The following is a 12,096-nucleotide window of genomic DNA, read 5'->3' on the forward strand; positions in this document are numbered from 1 at the left end:
ATCTTAAAAGGGAAGTCATAATTAGATAAAATTTTATATAATTGTACGAAATTTTATAAGATTTTATGAAATTGCATAAACTTTTATACAATTTCATAAAATTATATCAATTTTTATACAATCTTATAAAATTTTATAAAGTAAGATCTTAGTGAGGGAAGTAATAATTAAATGAAATTTGATATAATTGTATGAAATTTTATAAAGTTTTATCCGATTTCATAAAATTATATAAAATTTTATACAATCTTATATAATTTTATATAATTTTATGAAGTAAGTCCTTAGAAGAGAAGTAATATGTAGATGAAATTTTATAAAATTTTATAAAGTTGTATACGATTTCATAAAATTATATGCGATCTTATAAAATCTTATACAAATTTATACAATTTTATACAACTTTATAAAGTAAGATCTCAAAAGGGGAGTAATAATTAGATAAAATTTTATATAATTGTATGAAATTTTATAAAATTTTAGAATATTTCATAAAACTTTAGAGAACTTGATGCCACTATTGCATCTAGTGTAGGGTAGCATTTTGTAAAATTTGATAAAATTTCACACAATTTTATAAAGTTTATTACAAATTATTATAAAAATTGTTAGAAATTCGACGTAAATAGATAAAATTTTCAATGGCCATAAAAAAAAATTTCATTTTTGTGGGCAAAATATGGTGATAAACAAATATGAAAATTATATTATAAAAAATATAATTGACTACCTAAATATATGCAGGGTACCCCCAGAAAAATGTAGAAAAAAAAATTTCCGAATATTGAATAAGTTTGATTTTATTAAAATTTTTTGTAAGTTATTTCCATTAAGAAAAATTATATTTCACACAATTATTGGATGCAAAGGAAGATAAAAAAGTTTTTAATAGTTTTTATCATAATACAAAAGTCTTTAACATTTTTTGACCGGCACTCGATTCTTAAAAAAGTTTAACGAAAAAAATTCAAAATAATGCTCAATTATATTTACAAAAGTATTTTTGGGATGGTTATAATAGATTTAAAAAAAAAATTTTTTTTATAATATTTTAGAAGTACCTCGTTTTGCCTACCCCCGCCACCCCGTTCTCTTACATATTTATATATATATTACATAATGTGATAATTTTGAATTTAATGTTTTTAAACTTTTATTTTGTCAACTAGCAATTCAAATTAAATCGTCGTTACTCAAGAAAAAGTTCAAAGGTTTCGTCATTAATTCACAAATAAAAATCATGAAAAATCAATAAATTTAATTAATTTTAAAATTTTATGTCTATTAAACAGTCGATAGTTGAATTATTCAAATCTTTTTTTTATATATAATTATAAATTAATACTATGAAATATGGCTGATAAGAATTCATGAGTAATCATAAATACAGCCACGAATGTTTCTAAACTACAAGTGACCAATAGACGAGCGGAGCAGACTACGATTCTTCAATAACAAAAGTTAAGCAGCATCGAGGTTGGCCATTAATTGGATGGGTGACCGGTCCCGGAAAAAAAAAAATCATTTTATAAAATTTTACAAAATTTTATAAAACTTTATACTGAAAATGGCCTGGTAAAATTTTATGAAATTTTACAAAGTTTTATAAAATTTTATAAATTTTTATAAAACTTCATAAAATTTTATAAAACTTTATAAAATTTGATAAAATTTTACCAGGCCATTTTCAGTATAAAATTTTATAAAATTTTATAAAATGTTAGTACTAAAATTTTGTAAAATTTTATAAAATTGTACAAAATTTTATAAAAACATTTTTTCCCGGGAATGCAATTTAAAAATTGTTTAATAATAATACACTAATTCATAATAATAGCGGGTATAAAATCCCGCATGAAAATAACATATATTTTGATTATATATAAAAAAATATACCGTAAATATATAATTTTATAAAACGGCAAAAATGTATGTATAATAAAATATAATATTTATATAAATTCAAAGTTATACTTTGATTTATAATTTAAATTATAAAAAAATATATGCATATTTTCATAATATGTAATATAATTATAAAATATAATTTTTAACTTATAAAATTCATTATAAATTTACATATATTGGAATGATATATAATAGAATATATTTTTTTATATATTAAATATTATATTGTTAAATATATTTTTTTATATAATTGACGTTGGAGAATCTCAAGATATTGAATTGTATATTGTATTATATAATACATTATATATCTAAAAATATAAAATAAAATATGAAAAATAAAGACTTTCAGTTTGACGATGATTGTGAGTATCAATGAGAATATATTTTATTCGAGTAAATTAAGTATGTAGATCGAACTTGAAAGGAAGTTTGTAGAGAGAGTCGTTATGACTATAAATTTTCATTCATATGATTAATTTTTAATATAAAAAAATAATTACTCAAAATAAAATAAGTTTTAGAGGATACCGAAAGAGCATTCATGGAACTGAAAATTTTTCGAAGCACAAAAGTGTCATGTATATTTTTTAATATATACAAGCTTATATACGAGCATTATATATTATATTATACTGTTAATAATATAATTTGAATTATAAAATCATAATATATATAAACCTATAAATTGATACTATATAATGACATATATTTTTTTTTATATAATCTAATATTATATGGAGTTTTTATAATGATAATATATGCCAAAATATCAAATTATATATTATATTGATATACTTTTAAAATATAAAATTTTATATTGAAAACGGCAAAAAAGTAGTTAGTTTTAAATATATAATTATTTATATTCTAAATTATACTATAATATAATAAATATTATATTATCTGATATAATTTCAGAGTATAAGTTTTTTTCATGCGGGATTCTTCATTAAGCTTTTATACAAGCATATATATTTTTTTTTAACATAAAAAGAAAATTACGTAATTTGCATTTCATTTCAGTTGTACTTGTACGCTTTCGAATTTAACCATCACATTAATAAAAATTTTTTTCTTTTTGATAATTACATACATCGAGCTTTGTATACCGTCATTTAAACGTTAATTATGAATGAAAAAAAAGAACAAACAAATAGGACAATAAATGTTGAAAATGTATGATAAATTTTATTGGATAATTATATGTATAGTAGTTACTCACCTGTGTATGTTGAAACAGCTGGATGGAGTACAGGTAGATGTAGGTATATATGTGTACATATATTGGAGAGCTCATCGCTCGATCGTTGGCGCGTATTGGTGGTAATGGTGTTTCTGAATTAGCTGGTAGCTAGTTTGGCTGTCCGCGAGCAAACAGATCTTGGTTACCCGATGTGTAACGTTCGTGCTTGCATTAAACGGGATCGCACGCTTTCACATACTACCGCATAGTGTGTATATGACTTTAGCTGGCGTATGTGTACAGTTGGCTGACCACACATTAGGCATTCGTGTCGCGTTAATTTACTACTGAGGTACATCTCAAAATCATTACTCTGTATTATCTATTTTCATGGTGGTTTGTTTATATATTACGGATTGATAAATAATCATCAATATTGTATAATCTGATACATATCTTTTATATTTGTTAAGCAATTGATAATAGTTATTTATTTTTTAAGTAAATAAATATAATTGTATTAATATGGTTGGATGATTTTTGGGTCTAGATCCAGAAAGAAATTATACTTCCAACTTTCGAAAACACTTGGCACCGGCGCTTACACCTAGTTATAGACCAACTTTTTAAATACCCTAGTAGAAATGTTCAATTTTTTACTCGATTAAGTCTAGTATCTGGCTAGCGTTCATATCTAGTAACTGGCCAGCAATCTTATCTAGTAACTGGCTAGTGAAACTAGGTAAAAACTGGAAGTTGCGCCACCTATAACTGAATCGTAAAAATTGGTCACACTGATGTTCTACTTATACTAGTGTATGTGTATGTTTATTTTTTCACTTTAACCTGTAAGTTGAATAATATTTAGTAAACATCAAGAAACAACACAAATAATTAACAAAAAATAAAAATTGTGTCTTTCAAAATAAAAATAATCGGTAATATATTTTAAAAAATGGATGAAGTTAAAAAAATCGACACAATAAACGAATTACGGTTGTGGGCAATCAAAACAAATACTCCAGATTGTCATCTAGACGAATTATTAAAAATTTTACGAGGAGTTATCCCAGATTTGCCAATGTGTGCAAAAACATTTCTAAATAAATGCAGTGTATCATTTGAAAAAAATAAATATCATTTTTATTGTTTTATGTTATTAATGTTTCTCTTCATCAACCTTCTCAATAAGACATTTATAGATAAATTGAGAAAAATACAGATAGCCCTAACTGGGATTCGAACCTAGATCAAGTCGGTATCGCGCCGAGTGCTCTACCAGTTGAGCTATCCGGTACTATACTATATTCCGTTCAATTTGATCTATAAGTTATTGAGCCACACCGTCCATCGTACGGTAATACACCAATTTTTAAATATAGTGAAACCTAAACTTACACCTAGCCGGATAGCTCAACTGGTAGAGCACTCGGCGCGATACGGACATGGTCTGGGTTCGATTCCCAGTTCGGGCTATCTGTATTTTTCTCAATTTATCTATAAATGTCTTATTGAGAAGGTTAATTGTAAGTTTAGGTTTCACTATATTTTAAAATTGGTAGTATCGCTTTAACACTATATGACTTAATATTTATTGAGATTTTTCTCAATACGTAACCGTTCCTACACGAAGAGAAATTTATGGTAACGATTACAATAAATTTTGGGAATGGTTCTCATAATGTATGATAACCGGTTTTATTGAAATGACGATTATGGTAATGGTTGCCATAATAGTATGATAATGGTTACCATAATAGTATGGTAATGGTTACCATAATAGTATGGTAATGGTTACCATAATAGTATGGTAATGGTTACTATAATATTATGGGAACGATGACCATAATATTATGGTAATCATTACCATAATTATTTCACATGCGATATGGGAATTGTTACCATAATTATGGTAATTGTTACCATAATTATAGTAATGATTACCATATATTATGGTAATGGTTACCATAATAGTATGGTAATGATTACCATACTATTATGGTAACGATTATCATAATATATGGGAACCATTACCATAGTATGATGAATTTTCAAAATGTGATGGTAACCATAACCATAATATTATAATAACTTTTACCATAAATTCCAGTAGTCATTACCGTAATAGGTGGTTACGTATACCATAGTCGTATGGGAACTATTACCATAATGAAATAGGATTATTACCTTAATTATATAGAAACGATTCGGATATCATATAGGAGATAATCTCATATAGATAAGAATAGTTACCATAATTTGTATGGGCACCGCATTCTTATAATCTATATTTAGAAAAACCTGTTACCATACAGTATAGGAACCATTGCCACTCTATTTTTGTAATTGTTACCCTGCATTCTTTTCCATGTATGCAGTGCTTTTTTAAAACTCCGGAACTTCAATTGACAGAGTGATTTCGGAATAATAGAAATTCCATATTCACTCCGAATTACTCTTGATTTTTTACAGTGTCAAGTGATTGATACAATCAATATAAAATTAATTTTTTTACTTGATAACACATATATTGTGAAAGATAGAAGAAAAAAAGCGAGAAATACAGCTCGAGATAGCGGATGTTTACGACGTGATTTGTGGATATACATCCCCAACCAAGAGAGCCACTGAGTTCGGGATTAAATTCGGTCATTTCAGGCCAAGGGAAATATAGCTCAATAAAACTTTAGCCAACTATACGGCAAAGAACTAAAGTACAATGCTGTCGACGAGTGTAAGGGATGGAGATTTCTCAAGGATTCTTATAAGAAAAAGTATAGATTAGACGTAAAAATTCACGCTGTTAATCTTCTTTTAGCTCACACGTCCAAATGTAATAAAAGATGAAAACAAAGCGAATAAAATAAGTTTGTAAGAACAAAAATAGTTAAATTTTCTAAAACCTCCTCACCTCCTGCAGATATATATTTTAGTTATAGATATAGATACGGATTCGACACTATCTGGCATTCGTTCAGCTTTTGGTTGAGAAACTGAGTAAAGGCGGAGCATTACGGGGGTGAAATAGGGTGTTAGAAGCTCCGCCTTTGCACCCTTGTAAATTCCACAGTGCATAGACTATTGTAACGCTTATATATCACATCCACACTGTCATCATCTAAATCGTTCAAGTATCAAATATAATAGTTTGAATAATAAATCTTTAATGTTTCAGACATAATTTCAAATCTGTAATTAAAACTCACTTACAAATAATAATTTTGAAAAAATTTAATAAAGGGATTATTTCTGTGATTTATTAAAACATAAAATTTTCTAATACATTATTTTAAAAATGAATATTAATTTTTATTTACACGGAAAGAAAATTATGGGAAGTTTTGCTATGCATTATGGGAATGGTTCCAGTAATGGTATGGGAACAGTACCTATACTACTATAGGGATGGTTCCCAAATATTATGGGAACCATCCCCATAATAGTATGAGATTAGTTCCCATACCATTATGGGAACCATTCCCATAATGGTATGGGAATCATTCCCATACTATTATGGGAATGGTTCCCATACTGGTATAGGAACTATTCCTATAATATTATGGGAACTATTCCCATAATGTTATGGGAACCATCCCTATAATATCATTAAATTTTTTTTTTGCACAATAGTGTAGAAATTTCCAAAAATTTGAATTTTCTTGAATGTTTTGTGCTGACAAAATATTCTTGTTAAAAATTTTAATGTTTTTTTGCCAAATACGATTTTTTTTTTCAATGTTTGAATCTTTGCTTTTATGTTTAAAAATATTTCTGTGTCTTGTAGAAGTGATTACTGCACTTCTTTAAATTAATTTTTTCATGATAATATGGGAACCATTCCCATAATATTATAGGAATGGTTCCTATAATAGTATGGGAACTATTCCCATAATATTATGGGAATGATTCCCATAATGGTATACGAACCATTCCAATTGCATTATGGGAATCATTCCCATAATATTATGGGAATAGTTCCCATACTATTATAGGAACCATTCCCATAATATTATGGGAATGGTTCCTATAATTTATGGGAATGGTTTCTATAAATTATAGGAACCATTCCCATAAATTATAGGAATGATTCCCATAATATTATAGAAAGTATTCCTATAAATTATAGGAACCATTCCTATAATTATAGGAACCATTCCTATAATTATAGGAACCATTCCTATAGTGTTATGGGTATCATTCCCATAATTATAGGAACTATTCCTATAATTATGGGAAACATTCCTATAATTATAGGAACCGCTCCCATAATTTATGGTCGTAATTCCTATGATGATATAGGAAAGAATTTCACAAAATTATGGGAACCGCTGCCATAATTTTCTTTCCGTGTACTCACTTAGAATGAATCAGTGGATATTTATTGATTTTAGGCTCTTAAAAATTGTGTTCTGATTTTATAGGTTGATTTTTATTTTTTTTTCCGATAGCTTACTTGACTAAAGTTGTCGAATAAAAAAAAATGTTAAAAAATCTAGATTTTCGAATGAGTTATGTGAGTTTTAAAACTGAAAAATGCTTCCCTAGGGCTTCGAAATGTTTCTGCCGCTTATCATTTTTTCATTTTGCCACACGTTTCAAACCCTCGTGACTGATTTTAAAATTGAGATTTTGTAATATATCATTGGTATTTATTATCAACTGTAGTTAAATGAGTGACTGAAAATACAATTAAAATTAAGAAAACATTTTTTTGACTCCCAAAATTTGAGCCATATTCTGCATGCCAACTCATAGTTAGCTAAGAATTTTGGATTTGTTGGAATTCAGCTGTAAAAAAGGACGAAGTCGATCATTCGGATTAATAATTTGACGAATTTGTATACTGCCAGCAAATGAACAGTATTTGGTCAATTTTTGAGTACATGCGTGGATAGGGTGTGACGCCTAATTTTTCATATTTTCGATATGTTTAGGTATCATTGAATACCCTAATTGAGAAACCTAATTTGAAATAATTCAAACACGATCCGAAACAATTCAAAGTTGGCAAAATTGACTATATATAGATATACACTGTAGCATGGATTGAATCATTCCAAATGAGATTTCTGAATAGGGGTAGTGAAAATCTTCAAAATTGCAAACCTCCGATCTTTGATTCCGCTCTTTTTAAAAAAATCACAGTTACAGGATATCCTAAAATTAAAAAAATAATTTTTAAGTAGAAAAATTCTGATACTATAGTAATCCGACAAGAAATTTCAGTCCGTTTTTTATTAGGTCCGAATCAAGCATACTAAATTTCAAATTTACGTCCAATCCCTGCGTAATTAGAAAAGCCTAATTCCGCACATGTTCAAAAACCGTACACTCACCTAAGAACTACTACCTATTCGTGAAAAATGGCTATCCATAGAAATTGGCAATTGATCATTAGTAACTATGAAAAAATGTTTAGCTCTAGGAAAAACGCTAGACTTACCAACGACCGCATGCGCTATAGTGGGATTCGAACTCGGGACCGTACGCACGAAAGACCAACACTTTAACTACTACGCTACGCAACTGATTATGGCTTTCTAAGTTTAATTGTGCTAAAGAAAATTCTATTAGGTATCAGTCAGGAATTCCAGAGATATGCCTTACTTAGACTATGCCATAGATATTTCTAATAACAACCAAGTTTGGGTTTTTTTTTTGACGTCGTGCTTCGGTTTTTCTCATGACAACGAAACAAGATTCGAATTAGGCTTGGCGTAATTCGGAAACTCTCTTTCGGCCCGAATCAGTCATTCGGATGCCGCACTGGGATTTCTAGTCGGGAACGTTAGAATAAAATAGTAGAACTGAATTTTCAAAATTTTTTTTTACCGCCAAATGAAATTTTATACTTTTACCCACGAAGTATCTTTGAAACAAATTTTTTTCCTCATCCCCGAATTAAATTGTTAAAATTATATAAAAACTATAGATTAATAAAACTAATGTTTTTTTGTTTCTACCCGTATGAAAATAACATATATGGTCAAAATATATGTAAAAATATATGATAAATATCAGAAAATATATGTGGCAAATTTAACTATATTTTATGATATATTTTTTTTTATATTAAAAAATATAATACTCATCATATACGAGTCCGTATATCTTTAGCATGTATAAAATATATATGTCAATCATATACAAAAAATATATTCTGATCATATATAAAAACATATATTTATGTTGTGTATAGAAAAGAAAACTTTCTTATTCGGATGACCAACTCCAATTAAATCAGATCTAAATTTTAATGTACTCTTTATTGCAGTTAAAATTTTCAATATTAGTTAATTTGATGCGAATATATATACCCATATACATATACATACACCGAATAAAATATATGCTTAAATATAACAAAGAAAATATATGGTGCCATGTATAATATAAATTATATGCTACCATATATTTAATTTCATATAAAAATTTTATATTTTTTGAATATGAAAGGAATTATATCAATACAATATATTATAAGGTAAATGTAAATGTATATATAGCTTCATATAAAAAACATATAAGTAACATATATGAATACATATATTTACTACTGTATATAATTTTATATTAAATCGGCGAAAATCTCTATATGACTTTTTATAATATACAATATAATAGATAATATATTTTTTGTTGCAAACATATATGATTTTATATATTTTAACCATATATTGTTTTTTCATACGGGTAAGTTTTATGTGAAAATAATAAATACTTAAAAGAAATAGTAAGCATTTAAGAAATGATAAACTAAATAGTTGTAAAAAAAAGTTAAATTTCCCACAGATAAGTGTATTAAAGCACATACCGAGAGCTTGGAGAGGGATATTCACTGTTAATTAGTTTAAACTCGTAACTCGACACTACACTACATACTGGCAATGACGAAGAGGAGTGGTCCTACTCGTTTGAGAGCTTAACGAAGCTGTTCTCTCTTGTGCTGCACTTCGTTAGCGTCAAGAGAGTAGACGATCAGCTCGACTGACCGTAAACGTTGATTTGACTATCAGCTTTGCAATTACTACCTCACTATCTGACTTGGCCACATCTTTAAATTCTTAATTTTTGTATATTCTTTTACAAACTTTCATACGCTCACAGAATAATTTATTTAATTGTCTATCCAAATAATTACATTTATTTGATTTATTTCAATAGATTTCCCGAATCGAAATTCAAAAAGTAATTTGAGCCGGCAAATATAATATAAGGGCAAAGAGGTTAGAATTTTCATTTTAGATTGTGACGATCTGTACTTCAAAATGATAAAATTAACTACCAGAGCCTGCATTCCCGGGTCGAAAAAAAAATCTTAATTATGACTTAAAATTTAAGTCAAAATCCTTCAAATTTCACCTACGTTAATTTTTTTAGTCAGTGTAAAATTTCCATAACACTTGACTTAGATTTGACTTTTTCTGGCTTAGTTAGGATCGATTTAAGACAAAATAAGTCACGTTTAAGTCAAAACTGGTTCAGTTTGACTCTATTTCTTTTAGATTTAAGACAAAAAAAGTCACATTCAAGTCAGAATTGCGTCGATTTAAATACATTTTACTTAGATTTAAGTTTAAAAAAGTTACATTAAAGTCAGAATAAAACAAAATTAGACAGTTACAACGCAATTTTAAAAAATACTTACAATTAGTAACATATAATTAATGATAGTAATAATTATTCGAGGTGTTTATGGTTTAGAATATTTTCGATTATTATTAAATGGTATATTGTTTATATCAAAAATTATAAAGAAACGTTAAAAAATAATTCTTCTTATGTAGCATTTAAATACTTGAATGAAAAACGTTTTGGTCTTCTTCATTCTTTTATAAAAATTATTGATAAAATATGCGATTGTCAAAAAATTAGTAATTGTAAGTGCCTTGGCCATCATTTTGCAATAATAACTCTTCTGCAAACAAAACCTTTCAAAGAGCCTGTCAGACTTCTCCAACTATCACACTTAAATGAATTCATTGTAACTGAAAATGTATTAGAGATTCCTGTCGAAAATTTACTATCGGTATGTTTTTATATTAATACAGGTAATAAAACGTTTATTGCAGAATTGGTTAATCAATATGAAAATGAATGATATTGTAAACAAGAGCTTATACAAATTCTTCAGGTACAGAATAAAAAAAAATCATTGCAATAAAAATTTTTTTAATAGTAATTTTAATTTAATCAGAAATAATTTTTAAAAAATTTGCTATAATTAAAATTGAGTTTCAATTTTAGATTAGTTTAATTAATAAATAAGTATAAAAACCACATTCAATTTGACTTAATTTTTAAGTTAAAATTAAGTCAAATATAGAACTAGATTTCGAATCGATAACAAGTTGTTTTTTTAAGACAAAATAAGTCAAATTTAAGTCAATGAAATAATTTAAGCCAAAAAAAGTTAAATTAAAGGAAACTAAACAATTTAAGTCAAAAAAAGTCTAATCTAAGTCAAAAAAGCTAAAAAAAGTCAAGATTAAGTCAACATTAAGTCAAAAAAAGTTAAAAAAAGTTAAAATGTGGAATACAGTTGTCGGCATATCGACGACTTCAAAGAAAATTAAGTTAAATCAAGTCAAATTTAAGATTTTTTTTTGACCCGGGTTTTTATAGTGAAATTCTCATCGGATCGCGTACGAAAGGTAACGATAAGGAAGGGAAAAGGGGACCATTAATTACAAATGGCTGCTATGATCGAACATAATTTGAAATTTATCAATTTTACAAACAATTTGTCAGTAATAAATGTATTGTTGTATTGTAAGATTAAAAAAGACACCGTCTAAATTATTAACAATAATAATTAAGGATATGTGAGTATTGTTCAAATCGAATAGTTAGAATTTTTGACCTATTAGTCTATTTAGTCTATTATATATAGTTAATTGTTTTGTGTAAACAATAAATACGAGTGATATACAGGAAAATTGAAACTGCCAAAGAATTCGGAAAATACTGTTGAAAAATAATCTGCTGGCATCAAGATTCGA

General features: G+C 27.0%; 2 protein-coding genes across 2 annotated transcripts in view; one reads left to right on the plus strand and one right to left on the minus strand.

Annotated features, from left to right (window-relative positions):
* Window positions 1–3,315, minus strand: part of LOC130669986 (uncharacterized) — a 51,436-nt gene extending 48,121 nt beyond the window's left edge. The window contains exon 1 of the mRNA XM_057473154.1: window positions 3,134–3,315. Within this exon, the coding sequence (XP_057329137.1) occupies window positions 3,134–3,208 (75 nt within the window). The 5' untranslated portion in view covers window positions 3,209–3,315. The remainder of the gene's footprint in view (window positions 1–3,133) is intronic.
* LOC130669985 (uncharacterized) overlaps window positions 1–12,096 on the plus strand; it is a 36,648-nt gene that overhangs the window by 9,987 nt on the left and 14,565 nt on the right. The window lies entirely within an intron of this gene.

Source organism: Microplitis mediator, chromosome 6, assembly GCF_029852145.1.
Source record: "Microplitis mediator isolate UGA2020A chromosome 6, iyMicMedi2.1, whole genome shotgun sequence".
Taxonomy (NCBI): Eukaryota; Metazoa; Arthropoda; class Insecta; order Hymenoptera; family Braconidae; genus Microplitis; species Microplitis mediator.